General features: G+C 38.0%; 1 protein-coding gene across 1 annotated transcript in view; it reads right to left on the bottom strand.

Annotated features, from left to right (window-relative positions):
- Window positions 1–21,948, bottom strand: part of UTP20 (UTP20 small subunit processome component) — a 134,722-nt gene that overhangs the window by 109,713 nt on the left and 3,061 nt on the right. The window contains exons 5-12 of the mRNA XM_042781824.1: window positions 20,918–21,106; window positions 17,842–17,923; window positions 16,406–16,543; window positions 15,792–15,947; window positions 14,879–15,025; window positions 14,664–14,798; window positions 12,498–12,575; window positions 10,438–10,616 (exon numbers count right to left, since the gene is read on the bottom strand). Coding sequence (XP_042637758.1) covers window positions 10,438–10,616; window positions 12,498–12,575; window positions 14,664–14,798; window positions 14,879–15,025; window positions 15,792–15,947; window positions 16,406–16,543; window positions 17,842–17,923; window positions 20,918–21,106 — 1,104 coding nt within the window. The remainder of the gene's footprint in view (window positions 1–10,437; window positions 10,617–12,497; window positions 12,576–14,663; window positions 14,799–14,878; window positions 15,026–15,791; window positions 15,948–16,405; window positions 16,544–17,841; window positions 17,924–20,917; window positions 21,107–21,948) is intronic.

Below are 21,948 nucleotides of genomic sequence, written 5' to 3'. Positions count from 1 at the left end.
ATTGTTCTCCCTCTCTATCAAGGGTCTCCTACATAGATCCCCTTCCAAGTAGATGACAGTGGTAGCTGGGCACCATCTAGTTCTTCTGGTCTCATAGTTGTACAGGCTGCAACCATTTTTGAGTTAACTTCAGCAAAACTTAACTTGCGTGTGCTATTAATGATACTGTTTGATTATTCCCATGTTCTGTTAGATCACCTTTCTTTGGAATGGGCACAAATATGAATCTCTTCCAGATGGTTGTCCAGGTAGCTGTTTTCCAAATTTCTTGGCACTGACAAGTGAGTGCTTTCAGTATTGCATCCATTTGTTGAAATATCTCAAGTGATATTCCAGCAATTCGGGAGTCTTGTGTTTTGCCAATAGCCTCAGTGTAGCTTGGACTTCTTCTTTCAATACTATTGGTTATGATCATCCTGAAATGGTTGGTTGTCAATCAATTATTTTCGGTAACAGACTCTCTATTCCTTCCATCTTATTTTGATACTTCATGCATCATTCAGTATTTTGCACATAGAATCCTTCAATATTTCAACTTGGGGGTTGAGTTTTCTTTTCAGTTCTTTTAGCTTGAGAAATGTCAAGAGTGTTCTTCCTTTTTGGCTTTCTAACTCTAGATGTGTGCACATTTTAGTATAATACTTTATCTTCTTGAATCACTTTGAAATCTATGCAGTTCTTTTACGTTGTCATTTCTGTCATTCATTTTAGCTACTCTACGGTTGACAGCAGATTTCAGGGTCTCTTCTGATATCCATTTGGTCTTTTCTTTCTGTCATATGCTTTTAATGACCTTTTGTTTTGTATGGTATCTTTGATGTCATCTTCCAACTTACCTGGCCTTCAGCTGATAGCATTCAATGCATCAAAACTATTCTTAACATGGTCTCTATATTCAAGTGGGATATACTTAAGGTTGTACTTTGGCTCTTGTGATCTTGCTTTTTCTTCAGCTTCAACTTGAACTTGTCATTGGCTCCTGGCCCTGTTCTCACTGATGACATTGGGCTTCTCCTTTGTCTCTTTCCACAGATGTAGTCAATTTGATTTCTGTGTACGTATTACATCTAGAGAGGTACACATGTACTTTTTGTGGTCTGTCCCATCCCTTTTCTTCCCTAATTTTTTACTGTTTCTTTCTTTGCTCATTCTGTCATTCCTAGATATTGTGCCTTTTTACTCCTTTTTTTCTCATTATATTTCTTTCACCCTTTTAAAATATATTTTGAAAATTTTTCTTCTTATTTATTGCATTCTCTGTTATCTTTTGTGATTATTTCTGTTTTCTATAGGGTTTGAGTTTTTTCTCCCCATTTTTGTGCTTTTGGTCAATTTTTTTTTTTTTTTTTTTGTGCGGTCAATTTTTTTTTTTTTTTTTTTTTGTCTAACCAAGAGGGAAACAAGAACCATTCCCATGCAATCCAAGTATACCTACACCTCTTGTAGCCCCACTCACTGAGTGAAGGCCACCACTTGCTTTTGCACCAACTGACCAAAAGTAGATAGTGGCCAACACCAGCTCAACTCACCCTCAACTGCTTTGTACGAACAGCTAACAGAGATCTGGGCACACACTCTCATTCTCAATCACACCTACCAGGAGATAGGTGGTGAGTGACTAAGTGCTAACAACTAGCAAACAGGGGCACAGTACCCTGCTCATACTGATATACTGTTGTTATTTGCTGTCGAGTTGGACCCGACTCATAGTGACCCCTCTTTGGGTTTCTGAGGCTGTATCGGAAACCCAAGGAGGGGTTGCTATGAGTCAGGGCCAACTCAACGGCAAATAACAACAACAACATTGCTACGGAAGTAGATTACCCAACCTTCCTTCTGAGGAGTGGCTGGTGGGTTTGAACCGCCAGCCTTCTGGTTAGTAGTCAAATGCCTTAGGCACTATGTTAGATATATCAAAACAAAATAAGGGAAAAAAAAAAAGTCCTGCATGAATCACGCCAACATAAAACCCCAAATTAAACATATAGAACACCACCACAATGTCTCAGAGACAAAAAACCATCACCAAAACAAAACAAAACAACAAAAACCAAACCTACTGCCATCGAGTCAATTCCCATTGGGTTTCCGAGGCAGCAAATCTTTATGGAAGTAGATTGCCTGATCTTCCTTCCACAAAGTGGCTGGTGGATTTGAACTGGCAACCTCCTGGTTAGCAGTCAAATGCCTTATGCATTGCACCATAGACCATCATGCCACACACACACACACACACACACACACACACACACAAACCAAGATAAAGCAGTAGAAACAAGGGACTAGGATACTAGAAAACATCCCTGAGGAAGAAACACCATTAGAACTCCCTCATAAGGAATTCAAAAGAATTACATTTGGGTACCTTCAATGGATTGAGAGACAGATCATGAAAATACTGACAAGATCAAGGAAAACACTGACAAGATTAAGGAAAACACAGACAAAACTCTAGAAAAGTTTAGGAAAAGAATACAAGAACAAACTGACAAACAAAAAATTAGAAATAATACAAAAATAACAAACAGAAATCCAGAAGATTAATACTAAGATTTCAGAAATAGATAACATATTGAATGGACAAAGGAGTAGAATCAAACCACTGGAAGACAGAATTAATGAGATTAAAGACTATTTCAACACTACCTTGTTAAGGCATCAATCAGACAAAAGATCAAAACATAATGAAGAAACTCTAAGATTTATGTGGGATATCATTGAGAGGAATAACCTATGTGTAATCAGAATTCTAGAGCAGGAAGAGACAGATAAAACCACAGAGAAAATTGTTAAAGGTTTTTTGGAAGAGAATTTCTCTAATATGATGAAAGGCAAGAATACATCCCTTCAAGAAGTTCAATGAACTCCAAACAGGATAGACGCCCCAAAGAAAACCACCAAGACATATCATCATCAAACTCACCAAAACCAAAGATGAAGAAAGAATCCTGAAAGCAGCATAGGAAAAACAAAAGTTACCTACAAAGGGCAAATAATAAGACTAAGATCTGATTTCACAGCAGAAATCATGCAGGCAAAAAGGCAATGGGGATGGCCCTGGGGAAAAAAAAAAAAATCTCCAAGCAAGAATTATATACCCAGCAAAAACTGTCTGTCAAATATGAGGGTGAAATTAGGAGATTTCCAGATAAGCAGAAAATAAGAGGATTTGTTAAAATCAGACCAACTTTACAAAAGATGCCAAAGGGAGTCCTTTGGCCAGAGAACCAACAATAGCAAATAACAACCGATGATTAACACACACGATGACATAACCCAGAAACCAACCCAGTTACAGAAGTATCCAAAGTAAAATAAGCTTAGAAGACTGTAAACAGGGAACCAGAGACATCAATTGGTAAATGAGGACAACTACAAACCAAGAAGAGGGAATAAATAGTGTAGTTATAGAACTTCAAAATGGTGAGGAAGTCAAGACAGTTGCAAAATAGAATAGACTGCTTTAAATTTGGAAAGAAAACTCTAAATTACAGGGTAACCTCAAAGAAAAATAATAAACTTATGCATAAAAATAAAAAAAAGAGGACAAGCACAACTATTTAGCAAACACTAAAACTATACCAAAGAAGGAGATAACATGACTCATAAACAAAATGAGTTCAGCACAGACAATTATATGGAACAAAGAAATCAGTAACACCACAAAAAAGCATATAACAAAATAGCATCAATAAATTCATACTTGTTGATAATTATATTGAATGTCAATGGATTAAATGCACCACTCGAGAGAGAGAGCTGCAGACTGGGTAAGAAAATATGACCCATCAATATACTGTCTACAAGAGACTCACCTTAGACACAAACACAAAAATAGATTAAAAGTCAAAGGTTGGAAAAATATATACCAAACAAATGACACCCAAAAGAGAGGAGTGGCAATATTAATTTCTGATAAAACAGACTTTTAAGACAAAAACAACCATAACAGACAAGGAAGGACATTATATAATGATTAAAGGATCAGCTGAATGAGAGGACATAACCATAATAAATATCTATGTACCCAATGAAAGGGCTCCAAAATTCATAAAGTAGGCTTTAACAGAACTGAAAAGACAAATAGATGACTCCACACTAATAGTAAAGACTCTCACTGCCGTCGAGTCGGATCCAACTCATAGTGATCCCTCCTTAGGTTTCCGAGGCAGTATCATTACAGAAGTAGAATGCCCAACCCTCCTTCTGAGGAGTGGTTGGTGGGTTTGAACCGCCAGCCTTCTGGTTAGCAGTCAAATGCCTTAGGCACCATGCCACCAGAGCTCCCATCACAGTAATAGTAGGAGACTTTAATACACCACTTTCAATAAAAGACAGAAACTCAACAAAGATGCAGAAGAACTAAACAACATGATCCACCAAACTTGACCGTAGATATCGACAGAACATTCCACCCAACAACAGTACAATATACATTCTTTTCTAGCACACATGAAACATTCTCCAGGATAGACCATGTGTGAGGCCAGAAAGCAAGCATCAAGAAATTTAAAAACACTGAAATAGTGCAAAGCATCTTCTCACATCACAATGCTATAAAATTAGAAATCAACACTAGGAAGACCAACAGATAAAGAGCAAACACATGAAAACTGAATAACACCCTCCTCAAAAACAACTGGGTAAGATAAGAAATAAATGAAATTAAAACATTTCTTGAATCAAATGAGAATTAAAACATAACACACCAAAATCTTTGGGACACAGCAAAAGCAGTGATCAGAGTCCGATTTATAGCAATAAATGCACACATTAAAAAAAAAAAAAAAAAAGACTTGAGCAGAAATAAATGGAACAGAAAATAGAAAGATAATAGAAAAAAATCAGTAAGAACAGAAGTTGGTTCTTTGAGAAGAATAATAAAATTGACAAACCACAGGCAAACTTAACAAATGAAAAGGAGAAGATGCAATAATAGGAATAAGAAATGAAAGGGGTTACATCACAACAGAACCAACAGAAATGAAGAACTATACTCCAACAAATTTGAAAATCTAGAAGAAATGGACAGATTTCTAGAAACACTACTTCCCTAAATTAACAGACTGAGGTAGAAAACTTGAACAGACCCATAACAAAAGAAGAAACTGAACAAGTCATAAAAAAATTAACAACAACAAAAAATCCTGGCTCAGATGGTTTCACTGGAGAATTCTATCAATCATTCAGAGAAGAGCTGACACCAATCTTACTCAAACTATTCCAGAACATAGAAAAGGATGGTATATTCCCAAATTCATTTTATGAAGCAAACATAACCTTAACACCAAAACCAGGTAAAGACACCACTAGAAAGGAAACTACAAACCAACATCTCTCATGAATATAGATGTAAAAATCTTCAACAAAATTCTAGCCAATAGATTCCAACAACACATCAAAAAAATAATACATCAGGACCAAGTGGGATTCATACCAGGTATGCAAGGATGGTTCAACATTAGAAAAACAATCATCCACCACATAAGTAAAATAAAGGAAAAGAATCACGTGATCATATCAATCAATGAAGAAAAGGTATTTGATAAAAATCTAACATTGTTCCTGATAAAAACTCTCAGAAAAATAGGAATAGAAGAGAAATTCCTTAACATAAAAAAGGGCATATATGCAAAATCAACACCCAACATTATTCTTAATGTAGAGAGACTGAAACCATTCCCCTTATGAACAGGAACCAGACAAGGATGTCCTCTATCTCCACTTCTATTCAACACCGTATTGGAAATCCTAGCCAGGGTAATGAGACAAGAAAGGGAAATCAAAGGCATCCAAATTGGTAAGGAAGAGGTACAAATATTGCTATTTGCAGATGATGTGATCCTATATATAGAAAACCCAAGAAACTCAGCAAGAAAACCATTGGAACTTATTGAAAGATTTAGCATAGTGGCAGGATACAAGATTGACATACACGAATCAGCTTAATTCCTCTACACCAGCAAAGAGGTCTCAGAAAAGGAAATAAGGAAATCAATACCACTTATAATAACTACCAAAAAGATAAGACACTTGGGAGTAAATCTTATCAGGAACACAAAAGACCTATACAAAGAAAACTACAAAACAATCTTCAAGAAACTGTAAGATATCTACACAAATGGAAGAATATACCACGCTCATGGATAGGAAGACTGAACATTGTGAAAATGTCAATACTACCTAAAGCAATCTATACATTCAATGCAATCCCAACCCAGATCCCATCAACATTCTTTAAAGACATGGGAAAAACAATCACTAATTTTATATGGAAAATAAAGAGACCTTAGATAAAAAAAAATTACCAAAGAAGAAGAGTAAAGTAGGAGGTCTCACACTCCCAGATCTCAAAACCTACTTGACAGCCACACTTGTCAAAACAACCTGGTATTGATACAACAGACACACAGATCAGTGGAACAGAATTGAGAACCCAGAAATCAATCCATTGACCTACGGTCAGCGGATCTTTGACAAAGGGCTGGAATCTATTAAATGGAAAGAGATAGTATCTTTCACAAAGGATGCTGGCAAAACTAGATATCCATTTGCAGAAAAATGAAACAAGATCCATACCTCACACCATACACAAAAAGTTAACTACTGATGGATCAGACTTGAATATAAAACATTTTTGTATAAAGTTCTTCAAAGAAAAACAGGGGCAAACTTAGGCTCCAATTTATGGCATACATAGACTATCAAGCATAATCCAACATGTACAAACTGCAAAAGATAAAATAGATGACTGAGACCTTCTAAAAATTATATTCTTATGTGCATCAAAAGACTTCTCCAAAAGAGTAAAAAGAGAACCTACAGAATGGGAAAAAATATCCAGCAATGACATATCAGACAAAGGACTTATCTCTAAACTTTATAGAAAACTCTAGCACCTCAACATCAAAAAGACAAACGATCCAATTAAAAAATGTGCAGAAGACATGAATAGACACTTCACCCAAGAAGATATCCAGGCAGCCAACAAACACATTAAGAAATGTTCCTGATCATTAGCCATTAGAGAAATGCAAATCAAAACAACCATGAGATACCATCTCACCCCAGCACTAATAGCAAAGTTTAATAAAGACAGAAAATAACAAATGCTGGTGAGAATGTGGAGAGTTTGGGACTCTCATACACTGCTGGTGAGATTGTAAAATGATATAACAACTGTGGAAACCAGTATGGTGATTCCTTAAAAAGTTAGAAATATCATTTGATCCAGCAATCCCATTATTAGGAATATATCCTAAAGAAGTGAGAGGCAGGACACGAACAGATAATAAGCACACCTATGTTCATTGCAGCACTATTTACAATAGCAAAGAGGTGAAAACAACCTAAGTGCCCATCAAACGAGGGATGGATAAAAACTGTGTGACCTACACATAAGGAGCTCTGGTAGCATAGTGCCTAAGGCACTTGACTGCTAACCAGAAGGCTGGTGGTTCAAATCCACCAGCCACTCCTTGGAAGGAAGGTTGGGCAATCTACTTCCGTAGTGATACTGCCTTGAAAACCCAAAGAGGGGCTGCTATGAGTCGGGTCCAACTTGACGGCACATGACAACAACAATAACAACAACACATACACATAATGGAACACTGTGCAACCCTAAAGAATAATGTAGAATCTGCAAAACACTTCATAATGTGGACGAACTTGGAGGACATCATGCTGAGTGAAATAAATCAATCACAGAAGGACAAATATTGTATTAGTCTACCACTGTAAAAAGTCAAGAAAAGGTTTATACATAGAAGCAAATTTCTTTGTTCGTTATCAGGGATGGGAGGTGAGGGGAGGGGAGGCTAAATTCGATAGGTTGGGGGAAAAAAAAATACACACACACACACACTTATATAGAAACTGAAGATTATTAGTCGTTACCAGGGGTAGGAGGGAGCGGGGAAAGGGGAAGCTTTTGTTTGTAGAGCATTGAGTTTATGCTAATGGTGGTAGAATATTTTGGAAAAGGATACAGTAATGGTGGCACAACATGAAAAATGTCAGGAATGCCCCTGAGCTATCAATGGGGAAGTTGTTATGTTGGCAAATGTCTTGTGTATGTTTTCACCACAACACAGGTAAAAGAAATAAAAAGTGAGAATGGCCACTTTGTCCCTCATACTTTGGCCATTTTGTTAAAAGGGACTAGTCCCTGAGAAAGACCGTGCTTGGTACAGTAGGGGTCAGTGACAAAGGAGACCATCCGCAACGAGCCAGACTGACACAGTGGTTGCAACAATGGGATAAAGCAGGCAGTGATTGTGAGGAAGAACCAGGCAGTGTTTTGTTCTTTTGTACATAGGGTCGCTATGGATCAGAACCAACTTGATGGCAGCTAACACCACCACCTAGGATAATGAACTTTATGTATTCTATTTCATTTTTGACAACTTCCAGTTTTCCTAGATTCATACTTTGTACTTTCCACATTCCAGTTATTAATGAATGTTTACAGCTTTTTCTCATTGTGAGTCATGGCACACCAGCAAAAGAAGGTCCCAAAAGCTTTACTCTGCCCATGTCATTAAAGTCAACTGTTTGGAGGAGGTAGCCCTTCCTCAGTCATGTTTTGAGTGCTTTCCAAACTGAGGGGCTCATCTTCCAGCACTATGTTGGACAATGTTTCGCTGCTATTCATAAGGCTTTCACTGGCCAGTTTTTTAAGAAAGAGCTTGCTAGGTTCTCCTTCCTAGTCTGTGTTAGTCTGGAAGTTCCAGTGGAACCTGTCCACTGTGACATGTGTGATATGTGCATGTGTGACCCAGTGATATATGAAATGCCAGTGGCACAGCTTCCAGTATCACAGTAATATGTAAGACACCACAATTTCACAAACTGACAAGTAGTGGCATTAGTCATTAGGGAAATACAATTTAAAATCACAATAAGACAGTATAACACACCTACAAGAATGTTAAAAAAAAAAAAAAAACAGTGATAATATCAAGTGCTGGCAAGGATATAGAGAAACTGGATCACTCATACATTGCTGTTGGGAATGTAAAATGGTATATTCAGTCTGGAAAAGAGCATGGCAGTTTCCTAGAAAACTAAACATGCACTTACCATACAATCAAGTAATTGCACTTCTGGACATTTATTCCAGAGAAATGAAAACAGGTATATCAACATTCACATAACTTTTATTGTTGTTATGTGCCGTCCAGTAGAATCCGACTCATAGTGACCCCTCCTTGGATTTCCAAGGCAGTATCACTATAGAAGTAGATTGCCCAATCTTCCTTCCAAGGAGTGGCTGGTGGGTTTGAACTGCCAGCCTTCTGGTTAGCAGTCAAGTGCCTTAGGCACTACGCTATCAGAGCTCCTACCTTCTTTATTAATAGACAAAAAACTGGAAACAATCTAAATGTCTTCCAATGGGTGGATGATTAAATAAACTATACTAGAGCTCTGGTAGCATAGTGGCTAAGACATTTGCCTGCTAACCAGACGGCGGCTGGCGGTTCAAACCCACCAGCCACTCCTCGGAAGGAAGGTTGGGCAATCCTACTTCCGTAGTGATACTGCCTCGGAAACCCAAGGAGGGGTCGCTATGAGTCGGGTTTGACTCAACGGCACATAACGACAACAACAACAACAACAACATCCATATCATGGAATACTAATCACAACAAAAAGGAATAAACTACTGATACAGCCAACAACTTGGATGGACTGCAAAGGAATTATGTTGAATGAAAAAAATCAGTCTCAAAAGATTACATATGGTATGATTACATGTACATAACATTCCTGAACTGACAAAATTATAGAGATGGAAAACAGGTTTGTGGTTGCTAGGGGTTAGGGACAGGCGTGGCTGGGTGTGGCTATTAAAAGAAAGCATGAGAAATCCTTGTGGTGAAGGGCCAGTTCAGAATCTTGTGGAAGTGATGGTTATACAAATCTACACATGTAATAAAACTGCATAGAATAAACACACACACACAAATGACTGCATGCAAAGCTAGTGAAATCAGAATAAAGTAGGTGGGTTTTATCAATGTCAATTTCCTAGTTCTGATATTACAGAAAATTTGTTCATGATGCTTCCATTGGGGAAACTAGATGAAGGGTACACAGGATCTCTCAGGACTATTTCTTACAATCTGCAATTATTTTTAAATAAAATACTGAAAAAATATGTAGTCACCTCTTTTCTTTACCATTCTCTTGATGTAAACAAAGTTAACAGCTTCGTATATTCATATATATGTATATGCTTATATACTTTTTTTAATTAGGTAAAAGGAAATCATATTATATATACAATTTCTTAACTTGCTTTTTTTCAAGTAACACTATATCATGAACTTCTTTCCAGTTAATACATACAGATCTTCATTTTTTATAGTGTTCTTGATGTATTTTAAATGGGTACATTTACCAATAAATAAAGGAACAAAAGATACAACTTACCCCACTGCTTGTTGTGAGAAAATCAGAGGGTACTTTTCAATTGCCATTGAACCAGCAGTGGGAGGTGGTGCTTTGTTCAGAATAAGTTTGGCCAAAATGGCCAGAGCTTCATCTTTGACTGCAGTATCATCAATCAAGAAGCAATTCTCAATATATGAGAGAAAGCTTGGTAGAAAAAGCTAAAAATAAGGAAATCATACTTATTAACAGATATAAATTCTATTATTATATATTATGATAATATTAAAATCTTTAATAAAGGGAAGGAGCTCTGGTGGCATAGTGCCTAAGGCATGTGACTGCTAACCAGAAGGCTGGCAGTTCAAACCCATCAGCCACTCCTCGGAAGGAAGACTGGGCAATCCACTTCCATAGAGATACTGCTTTGGAAACCCAAGCAGGGGTCACTATGGGTTGAAATCGACTCGATGGCAGTGAGAGTGAGTGAGAATAAAGGGAAGATTCTCATACTTTCAGATAGAAATAGATCATAAATAAAGGATTAGGGATCATAATGGCAATAAACCTTTCAGTAAAAATAATGGGAAGTAGAAGAAAATGGAGAAATGCTTGCAAAACTCTGAGGGAAAATGATATAAACATGGAATTCTATACCCAACCAAAGTACCAATAGAGTGTGAGAAGAGGATAAAGACATTTTCAAACATACTAAACCTCAAAAGCTTATCTCAATTCACCCTTTCTTAGGAACCTCTGAGAAATGTCTTCTATCAAAGTAAAAGAATAAACCATAAAAAGAGGAAGATATGGTAACCAGGAAGTAGGAGAGAAGCAAAAGGAAGTCCTAATACGACATTTGTGCAGTAGGTTTAGAAAGCAACCCATTCAGCCTGGTCTTACTCTAGGAGGAAGGTCTCTAAGAAAGAAAAATTGAATTGTTAAATTATTTGATAATTTACTATGTGAAAGGTATCTTATAAAACCGTTGGAGGACAGACTCACTGACCAGATGATATTCAAAGAAAACAACTACCAATTTTTTTTTTTCTTTTTAAAGAATGAGGCAGTTATTAACTCCAAGGGAAAAAAAAAAAAGGTATGCAATCATAAAATACTCGTTTATATAAAATAAGTATATGGCAAATATGGATTCAATCAAAATTTGTTCTATAACTCTATCAGGAGAATAAGGGAAGGATATGGATTGGAAAGGAACCAAAATACATTTACCATAGGAGGAGGTCTACAGATAAGGACTAAACTTTACAAATCAAGGAGAAGCAGTATAGAAGATTTAAGAATATGAAGTAAACAACGGAAGAAATAGTTAAAAATCATTAGATGTAGAGTACTTGTAAGCAGCACGGGAGGGGAAAATCAAGATTTTAGCCCTGTCTGACCCTTTAAAGTATGAACTTATACTTACCACTTTCATAAAATTAAGATTAAATAAAAAAAAAAAAAAGATCAAACATCTTGTCAGGGTAAAAACAAAAGAGGCAGTTGCTAAGAAAACCAAAATGAGATAAAAAGCCCTCACTGGGCAGAAAGAAACAGGATCAAGGACACATACAAAGAAGGTTTTTTGAGACATAATGAGAATATACTTGGTTTTTAAAGACTTAATGGCAATAATGACAGAATAGATACAGATAGGGTTCCATGAAGTACAATATAAGGTTATTAGGTATACGAATGTTTGATGGAGGTGGAAGGGAGGACACACACATATAATTAACTTGGTATTTGATAAGAAAAATGTCTACCTAGTATCTATTTTGCACCAATGAAATGAATTTGCAATATTCCTCAATGCAAGTTCTTTCAAAAACTATTTTCTATGCTTTAAATCCATGTAAAAGTTCCTTAAGTGGGTCTTTTAACTTTACTCCACAGTTGTCTAATTTCCTAAAAAATTAATAAGTTGGCTAATACCATTCTTAATGTCTTAACATGAAACAAATTTTCTAATGTAACCTAGAATTATAATTTCTTAATTAAAAAAAAAATCCCTCAGGATTTCAAATTTGATTATTTTATCATGGGAGATTTAAAAAGAAAAAGAAAAAAAAAACCTCAAAACTTATTATCTGGCTTACCTGCTCAAACTGCTTCATAGCAAACATGACTTCAGAAAAATCCAAAATTAAACGTCTTTCAAATCCACTCGTAAAAGTCTGTTGACCACAGGTACAAAGACATTAACACAAGTAAAATACATTAATATATAGAAATAATTTTCCCCATTTCTGTGAATTAAAAACACCCCAAACCTGAGGTTGCAAGCAGGAAATAGTAGGATGCTTGATACAAGTTAATGTGGTCAAAACCAAAAAAAAACAAACCCACTGCCATCAAGTTGATTTCTACTCACAGAAACCTTCATTGAGTTTCCAAGGCTGTGGATCTTTACGGAGGTAGATTGCCTCATCTTCTTCCTATGAAGCAGCAGGTGGGTTTGAACCATTGACCTGGTTAGCAGCCAAATGCCTGACCCACTACACCACCAGAGCTCCTCTAATGTAGTCAAGAGAGACAAAGAACTTGATTCTTGAATTTGGCATCTTGTGCAGTGAGGCACAGCCCAGATGTGAAACACAGGCACTGGGCCCTCCTCCTCAGCTGGAGTGAGGCAATGGTAGACATACTTCAGCAATCTATCCTACATTCAGCCTTCTCCAAATTACTTCCCAGATGCAAAGGGTGCTGCATCTCCACTGGTTACACAGGACTATGCCTGAGAGATGCTCAATACCTTCCCAAGTCCAGAGAATCATGAAAAGATAAGGAGGACTATTTTACACCTGTCTAAGAGTCAAAGAGCCCTGGTGGTGCAGTGGTTAAGCACTTGACTGTGAACCAAAAGGTCAGCAGCTTGAACCCACCTGCCGCTCCACAGAAGGAAGATGTGGTACTCTGTTCCCACAAAGATTTTACAGCCCTTTGTGCTTTGTGGGGCACTTCTACTCTCCTACAGGATTGCTATGAGTTGGAATCAACTCAATGGCAATGGGTTTGGGTTTGTGTTTTAAGATGTGCACTGCTACGCTTCTTAAAGCTTAAGAACCTAGCTGCTTCCTTCCATCTTCAATCCTACATTGCACCAATACACATTCTAAACTCTCTAAAATATATATCTTATCAAATCATTTCCCTGCTTAAAATTCTTCTAAAGCCCTGACTATTTCCAACCTAACTTTTCAAAGCCAAGAGGAGTCTTTGCTGACATCCTATCACATCTTCTTATGGATCCACGTGTCTAGACTCTGTAAATTTATAAACATTATGTCTTCGCCATTCCCTCTCCTAGTGTTTTGATTTAAAAAAAATTATTGTTGTAAAAATAAAGATAACACATTTGCCAATTCTACCTGTCACGTGTACAAGTCAGTGAGATCAATGACATCAATCATATTGTACAACCATCACCAATATCCACTGCCAAACTCCCATCATCTGCTAGTATCTGTAACTCTGTGATTGTTGTGTTGTTATTTGCCGTCGAGTCGGCCCTGACTCATAGCGACCCCTCCTTGCGTTTCCGAGGCAGTATCACTACGGAAGTAGGATTGCCCAACCTTCCTTCTAAGGAGTGGCTGGTGGGTTTGAACCGCCAGCCTTCTGGTTAGCAGTCAAGTGCCTTAGGCACTTTGCTACCAAAACTCTGTGATTAGATGACTGTTATTTAACCTTCAAGGACTATCCCAAATATAAGTCCTTTGGACAGACTTCTCTAATCCTCAACCCCAGGCAGAATTAATCACTGTAATCTCAACCCCCTCATCCCCAAAAGCAATAGAAAAAACCACTTGTTCACCCTGGAATACTTAGGCCCATACCCACAAATTAACTGATATTTGCTAAATCAATTTAGCTTTTGTTACAACTTGTTTTGCTTATTTCCTTGCCTAAGGCACTTGACTGCTAATCAGAAGGCTGGCGGTTCAAATCCACCAGCCACTCCTCGGAAGGAAGGGTGGGCAATCTACTACCATAGTGATACTGCCTTGGAAACCCCCTCGGAGACAATCTACCTCCATAGTGATACTGCCTCGGAAACCCCCTCGGAAACCCAAGAAGGGGTCGCTATGAGTTGGGTCCACTCCACAGCACATAACAATAACAACATGCAGTTCACATGTCCCTAACAAATTCCTTAATGGCAGAGTATTTGTCATGCTTCATTTATCTTCCCTAGGAGGCTTACTCAATGCTCAAAGTATTATTAACTACTGAATTAATATACAATTTTTGGAGTAAATTACTTTTTCTATGGTTTCTTTGATGAGAGGCTCTGGCAAGGAAACATTCTCGCCTAGGATCAAAGCAGAAATTACATCCAAAAGGGTCTCCCGGCAGGATGTGGAGAGATGGGGTATTTGCAATGTTTGAGACAATACCTGTAAAAGAAAAGAAAAATGATGCATTTAAAATTAGCTTTTAATGAATACACTCTAAGCAAATGAAGACGAGGACTCACCTTACAAACATCAACAGGGCTGGTTATCTTTGATCCATTCCCATGTTTCACAAGGATCAGATATGCTTCTAACAATCTTTTGATCTGTTCAGAACTTTCACAACAGTTAGTTCTGGTTACTTTAGTATGTAGATCCAGGAGTGACTCCTGCAAAAGAAAGATTTAATAAAGAGAACTACAGAATATCAAACCTACCTGTCAATCCAACAATGAAAATATTGTGTGACAGAGTTTAACTTTCTACAATCTTTTGCATTAAAAGAAAAAGATACACTTATGAAGAATCACTAATGAAAATAACAGCTAACATTTACTGAGTGCACTGCTGTTACATGTTTTACCTGTAATTTATTCACAATCCTCAGAGCAATACTGAGGTAGGGACTATTATTGCCCCTATTTAACACACAAGGAGCTCTGATGGCACAGGTTAGGCATTTGGCTATCAACGAGAAGGTCAGCAGTTCAAACCCACCAGCTGCTCTGTGAGATGAAGACGGGGCAATCTAATTCTGTAAAGACATACAGCCTTTGAAACCCTATGGGGGTTGCTATGAGTCAGAACTGACTTGATGGCAATGGGTTGTTTTTTTTTTTTTTAAATATGAGAAGACTGAGTAATAGAGATTTTAAGTAACTTTCCCAATGCACATGAGCAGGAAGTAGCAAAGCTAAGATTCCAACAGAGGCAACCTGCCTCCAAAGCCTGCACTCCTAATGACTACTCTCTGCTGCATCACAAGACACCAAATGAAAACAGTCCTGTGGGAGGCTAGGGGTGGGAAAGCCTGACACATGTGTAAAGTATGAAGAAAACAATTATAAAATATAATCTCCAGGAGTGGTCTGCTAAACTGACAACAACAAACTCTAGACTCCTTATTACATACGAATCTTAAAAAGCAGAACTCACTTGCAAGCATTCAAAAAATGTACCAAAATGTTCCTTGTAGATGTAGAATGCAGTAGATCTGACCATGTTTTTGAGTGCTTCTCCAACTAAGACCCATGGTAGTTGGGTTTCTGTTTCAGTAACCGGTCCTAGCTTTTGCAAAATTAATTTCACTGCCTGTGGGGATCCAAGAGTCAATAAAATGAAAATGCAAACCCTTATTTTTAAGTATTACACTGATTTTTAAAACTTACCACTCTGATTATATTAGCTACCTTAAAATCTGCACTGGAATAATCACGAACATGAGTTTTGATGATTTAGTTAGTTACGCATCCCAAAAGGAATTTTCTAACAAGGACAGGGAATTTTATCATCCAACTGCCCCCTTCCTAACCCATTAATCAACTTACATTATTACCTCCTAGTATCCAGCATGACAGCAATGATATTGTGAGTAAGAAAAATATCCAATTACTAAGGGCCCACATTAGGTAAGCATTGTTAACACTGCTCTTTTAGGGCTTTCTACTTATTCTAGCCCACTCACATAGTTTGCATAACTATATTCTGTTCTCTTTTAAATCTCTGAACATAGACCCAGAGTGTCCCTCCCACCTGACCCAGTTATTTACCTTGTTTGCACAAGAATGAAACATGTTTCTAACTCCTTTGCACATTTCAAAGAGCAACTGTCCAACTCCTTCCACCTTTTCTGGATGCTTATCAAGGTCAAAAAACATTAAATTGAAAAGTGTATTTTTATCAGAAACCTAAAACACAAAACGGACAATTATATTTACAATATAAACATATATAAATGAAGAAATCTTGTTTGGTAATTTACATGTTCATACATCAATATAATTAGCAAACATTTCTAAAAGGAATAGATGCTTCTAATGATCTCAAACTAAGGGTACTATCACTTGGAATGTCACATAAGAGTGATTAATTCATTGGTATGGTATGAAGGTATTTATCAACCCAAATTACATAAGGCAACATTCTATCTTTTAAAGTAAATTATGTAGATTTATACTTAAAAAAGAAACTTAATATCCATGTTTTTGACTTACCACCAAAAAAAAAAAAAAAAAACAAACAAACCACCCACCAGCTGTCAAATCAATTCAGACTCATGTTGACCCATGTGTCAGAAGAGAGCTGTGCTTCACTGGGTTTCAACAACTAATCTTTTGGAAGTAGACCACCAGGCCTTTCTTCCAAGGGGCCTCTGGGTAAACTGGAATTGCCAACCTCTCAGTTAGCAGATGAGCGTGTTAACCATTTGCACCACCCTGGGGATGTCACCCACCCACTGCCCTCTTGTTGATTCCAACTCATAGGGACCCTATAGGACAGAGAAAAGCTGCCCCCATAGGGTTTCCAAGCTTGTAAATCTTTACAGAAGCAGACTGCCTCATCTTTCTCCCACAAAGAGACTGGTGGGTTCAAATTGCCAACTTTTTGGTTAGCAGTCAAATGCCTTAACCACTCCACCACCAGAGCTCTCGAGGGAACGTGAAAGCCCTCTAAAATGTACTATAGGAATCAGTATAAATCATATTAGGCAATGAGTTCCTTCTGAGAAGTTATTATAAAACTTTCTGTTAATCTGTTTATGTATTTACTGACTTAAATTAGAGGGCAATTATTATGGTATAGTAGTACTCACTGCCGTTGAGTACTAAAATTCTTCAGCATGAACGACTCATAGCGACCCCTCATTGGGTTTCTGAGATGGTATCTCTATGGAAGTAGATTCCGAGGAGTGACTGGGGGGTTTGAAACTCCAGCCTTCTGGTTAGCAGTCAAATGCCTTAGGCACTATGCCACCAGAGCTCCTAATTTTGGTATAGATACACACAAATCCAGTAAGAGTGACTCAAATGGTTCCACACTTCTGAGCAAACACTAAACCTTACAGTGTTATAAACTCAAACCAGTAACAGGTTTCTGTTTTTATATCTTAAGAAAAGAGTCCATAAAAGCACATTTAAAAACATATGTTTCTAATCATTAGATTCTTGAGGATTAACCGGCAATGAACATAAAAGATGAGACTAACCTTCCTCATCAAAAAAGTAAAGCTTTCAGCAGCAAAATTTCTTATATGCAGTTTGTTATGAGCCAGGAGTGTACTGTACATGCTATGAAAAAAGAAAATAAAACATGTTTAATGAATCACATAATTTTAATAAAGATATACTGAATGCCAACTCCATGTGATTGTGCTAGGTGTACAAAGGATACCTAACAGGTATAAAACAAGAATTTTAAATTTTCATTCAGTTAACAAGACACCCACACGTCAAGCAGAAGACTGAAGGGCTCAGATACCAAGAGATGGCGCTGGTCAGGAAGGGCTCCAGAGAAAGAGGAAACTTGTGCTGAGCCCTGAACAACAGGAAGGATTCAGGTGAGGACTAAAGTACACAGTACAAGACACAAAAGCAAGAACAGATATAGGGGCAGGAAGACATGATCATGGCCAAGCAATAATAAGGAGGGTGCTCTGTCTAAAAGAGGAAGAACACGTGGGCAGGGAAGGCAGCTGCAGATAAAGCTGCTGAAGTAATAGATAGCTAGGAACATCACACAAGGTGTGTGAGCTCTAGATTACATTTACTGGGTGTTTATTCTGTGATATGTCATTCAATCATGACAATAACTCAATGGGGCAGGTACTAGTAGCCCCATTCTACAGAAATAAAATTGAGGCAGAAGGCTAAGCAACTTATTCAAGATCACCACTACAACAAAATAATCACTTGCATAATAATTATATTGCTTAAATCCATCTCCCCAACATCAGAAGATCATGGACTATGTCTCTCCCTAGTACCTCACATTCCTTACTCATAGCATGTACTAATAAATACTGGCTACATGAGAAATAAGGAGCTCTGGTGGCATAGTGGTTAAAACATTTGACTGCTAACCAAAAGCTTGGCAGTTTGAATCCATTAGTCACTCCACAAGAGACAGATGAGGCACTCTGCTTCCATAAAGACTTACAGCCTTGGAAACCCTATGGAACAGTTCTTTGTTGTTGTTGTTGTTGTCGTCATGTGCCATCGAGTTGGCCCTGACTCATAGCGACCCCTCCTTGGGTTTCTAAGGTGAAGATGGGACAATCTACTTCCATAGTGATACTGCCTCCAAAACCCAAGGAGGAGTCGTCTGACTCGACAGTACATAACAACAACAATAGCAATATCACTATGGAAGTAGATTGCCCAACCTTCCTTCCAAGGAGTGGCTGGTGGGTTTGAACCGCCACCCTTCTGGTTAGCAGTTAAGTGCCTTAGGCACTATGCTACCAGAGCTCCTTGGAACAGTTCTACTCTGTCCTACAGGGTCATCAGGATTCAGAATCGCCTCGCTGCAGTGTTTTATTTATTTATTTTTAAATATAAATGAGAAATTATTATTTCCAGGAAGATTAATTTGGCACTGCATATAGGATGAAATGAAGAAACAAGAGGCTGGCAGTCTAATTAGAGAGCTGATCAACTCATACAAGCTTGGGTGGAGAAAGGCATGAAAGAGGCTGTGGTAGAAGGAGATGGCAAGAGATGGGCTGAAGAGACATTTCAAGAGTCCCTGCAGTGCAGAAAGACCTTACAGGCCTCCACAGGCCCTGTAAGACCACACCCACTACCCACCTACCCACTTCTCGGCATTGGCTAACTACTCTCCCCCTTATTCACTCTGTTCCAACCCCCAGGATTCCTTGCTGTGTACTGAACACACCAGGCACACACCCAAGATGTTCTCCCACAGCTAAAATGTAAACTCCACCAGAGCCCAGATTTTTACCTGTCTGTATCTCAAGTACCTGACACATAGCCAGGGCTCAACAAATATTCACTGAGCAAATAATACCACCAAGAGTTCCTGAAGGCAACTGGGTCACAGATGCCTCTAAGGCGCCAACTCTTGGTAATCAGAGAATAGTGGTATCACTGTTAGAAAACGGGCAACCAATAGGGCCTGTCTTATAGAGTAAAACCTGCAAAAGCCTGATCCTGTGTAAGGCAGAAACCCGTGAAAGAAGCAAAACGCAAATATTTTTCAATAAATAGAGAGTGAGGGAAAAGTGTTAGACTATGTCATCAAAGGCGAAAACCTTTTGAACCCTGGAAAAACAAGGAAGTGCCATTATGTTCCAGCTCTCACAGATTTCACTGCAGTGGGCATTCAACATAGCCCACTTAGGACACCTGACTTGGACAGACAACACTTAGGACTTAGAAGACTTAAAAATGATAGCTTCAATCATGAAAACAAATGAACTATGTTCCCCAAAGACCTTGTTGATTGTTTAATGAAGTAACCTCAGGTTTCTAATATATTTTACCAAAAGCTTCATTAGAGAACTAGCAAAGGCTGGCAAAGTATTTCTCATTCTTTATCCAAAGGGCCTCAGAAAAGGGAGGTATGGAAGGGGAACAAAAACCCAAACCTACTGTCCTACCCCCATCTGCACTTTTCACTGCCGGATAAGGAGTTGATCTTTGGTATTCCTACAGCAACTTTCATACATAGAAACAACCAGGAGACCAAATGGAAAATTCCATCATATCCCAGAATTAATCAGGAAAGAAGCAATCTTTCTCTTACTTTAAACAAAAAGTTACTATGTAATTAATTCTCTCCCTATCCACATTCACTCACAACTAAGCATTTCTTGGCTTAGCAAAGTATGTTAGGGTCTGGGAAAAATGCAAATGCTTAGGATGGAGTTCTTAAAGACTTCACAGGTTTGTAGAGGGCATCATTACAATATAGGGAAGCAATTACAATGAAAGTCGTGAAATAGAAGTGGTACAAAATGCAGAAGGATTCAGAGCACAGAGCGTTCGCTTCTCACTAAGGTACACAGGGATATTTGTGAGGCTTATAGGATTCAAGTCAGGCTTTGACAGATGGGTATGATTTTAATAACTGGAGGTAAGACAAAGTCAAATCAATGCAGATTTAAGACTAGAGGAATAGACTGTGGACCACTTTGATTGGAAAACCAACTTTGTATAAAGAAATATTAAGAGAGCAAGCTGGAGAAGCAGTTTTGAGTCAGAGAGAAGTCAGGAAAAAGGCCAAAAACTATTTTAACAAATACTGGGAGAGAAAGAGGGCACCTATATATACTGGACATGTCCTTCACCATCAGTCTCCACAGGTATTTGTAGAGGTAGGACAGCGAGGTGAACGCCCACTCCAACAACTCTGTGTCCTGAGTCTCCAGGATTGAAGTGATGGTCAGAAAAAAATCTTGAAAATGTGGATAGAAGTCCGTCTGCAGATCTCGTGCCAACTGCACAACCAAGCTGGATTAAAAATAGAAGCAGGTTATGGTTTAAGGGGCACTGAGTTTCCATTAAGGGTGACTGAAAAATCTTGCAACAGATAGTAGTGATGGCTGCATAACATGATAAATGTAATTACTGTCAATGAATTGTACATGTAAGCAGTGTTGAAATGGCACGTTTTATTTTGTTACATACATTTTTACCACTAATTAAAATAAATAAATAGAAGCCACTGATTCTGAGAGACACAGATGAATAAACAAAGGCTGCAAATCTATTTCACAAATGATAGCAGTCAATGGGCTATAATCACAGGATTAATTAAAGCAAAATATGTCTAAGAGAAGTATGAAACCGTTCACATCTTAAGGAGCTCAGCAGAGAAATCATGTTAGACAAAGACGGTACATTCCATCACAAGTTGCAGCCAATCATTTCTCCAGTGTCAAAGAAAAATGGGGTTCTCTTAGGAGTATACAAGGAGCCCTGGTGGTTAAGCTCTTGGCTACTAATGGAAAGGTCAGCAGTTCAAACACACCAGCTGCTCCTTAGGAGAAAGATGTGGCAGTCTACTTTCATAAAAGACTACAGCTTTGGAAATTCTACGGAGCAATCTGAATCTGTCCCACAGGGTTGCTATGAGTCAGAATCAACTCTAGAGCAACCGGTCTCTCCCCTCTCCCTTTAGGCATAAAAATGAAAAGTCAAAAAAAAAAAAAAAACCTTAAGATTCTGCTTTATGGTAATATTTCTTTTCTTAATATTGCAATCTAATACCAAAGGTAGGAGATCTGGCAATGTAGTGCCTAAGGCACTTGACTACTACTAGAAGGCTGCAGTTCATATCCACCAGCCACTCC

Source organism: Orycteropus afer, unplaced genomic scaffold (genome assembly GCF_000298275.1).
Source record: "Orycteropus afer afer isolate SDZICR_OR568_19922 unplaced genomic scaffold, OryAfe1.0 scaffold00177, whole genome shotgun sequence".
Lineage (NCBI taxonomy): Eukaryota > Metazoa > Chordata > Mammalia > Tubulidentata > Orycteropodidae > Orycteropus > Orycteropus afer.
The sequence above is the reverse complement of the archived record's forward strand: the minus strand, read 5'-3'. Positions and strand labels throughout refer to the sequence as shown.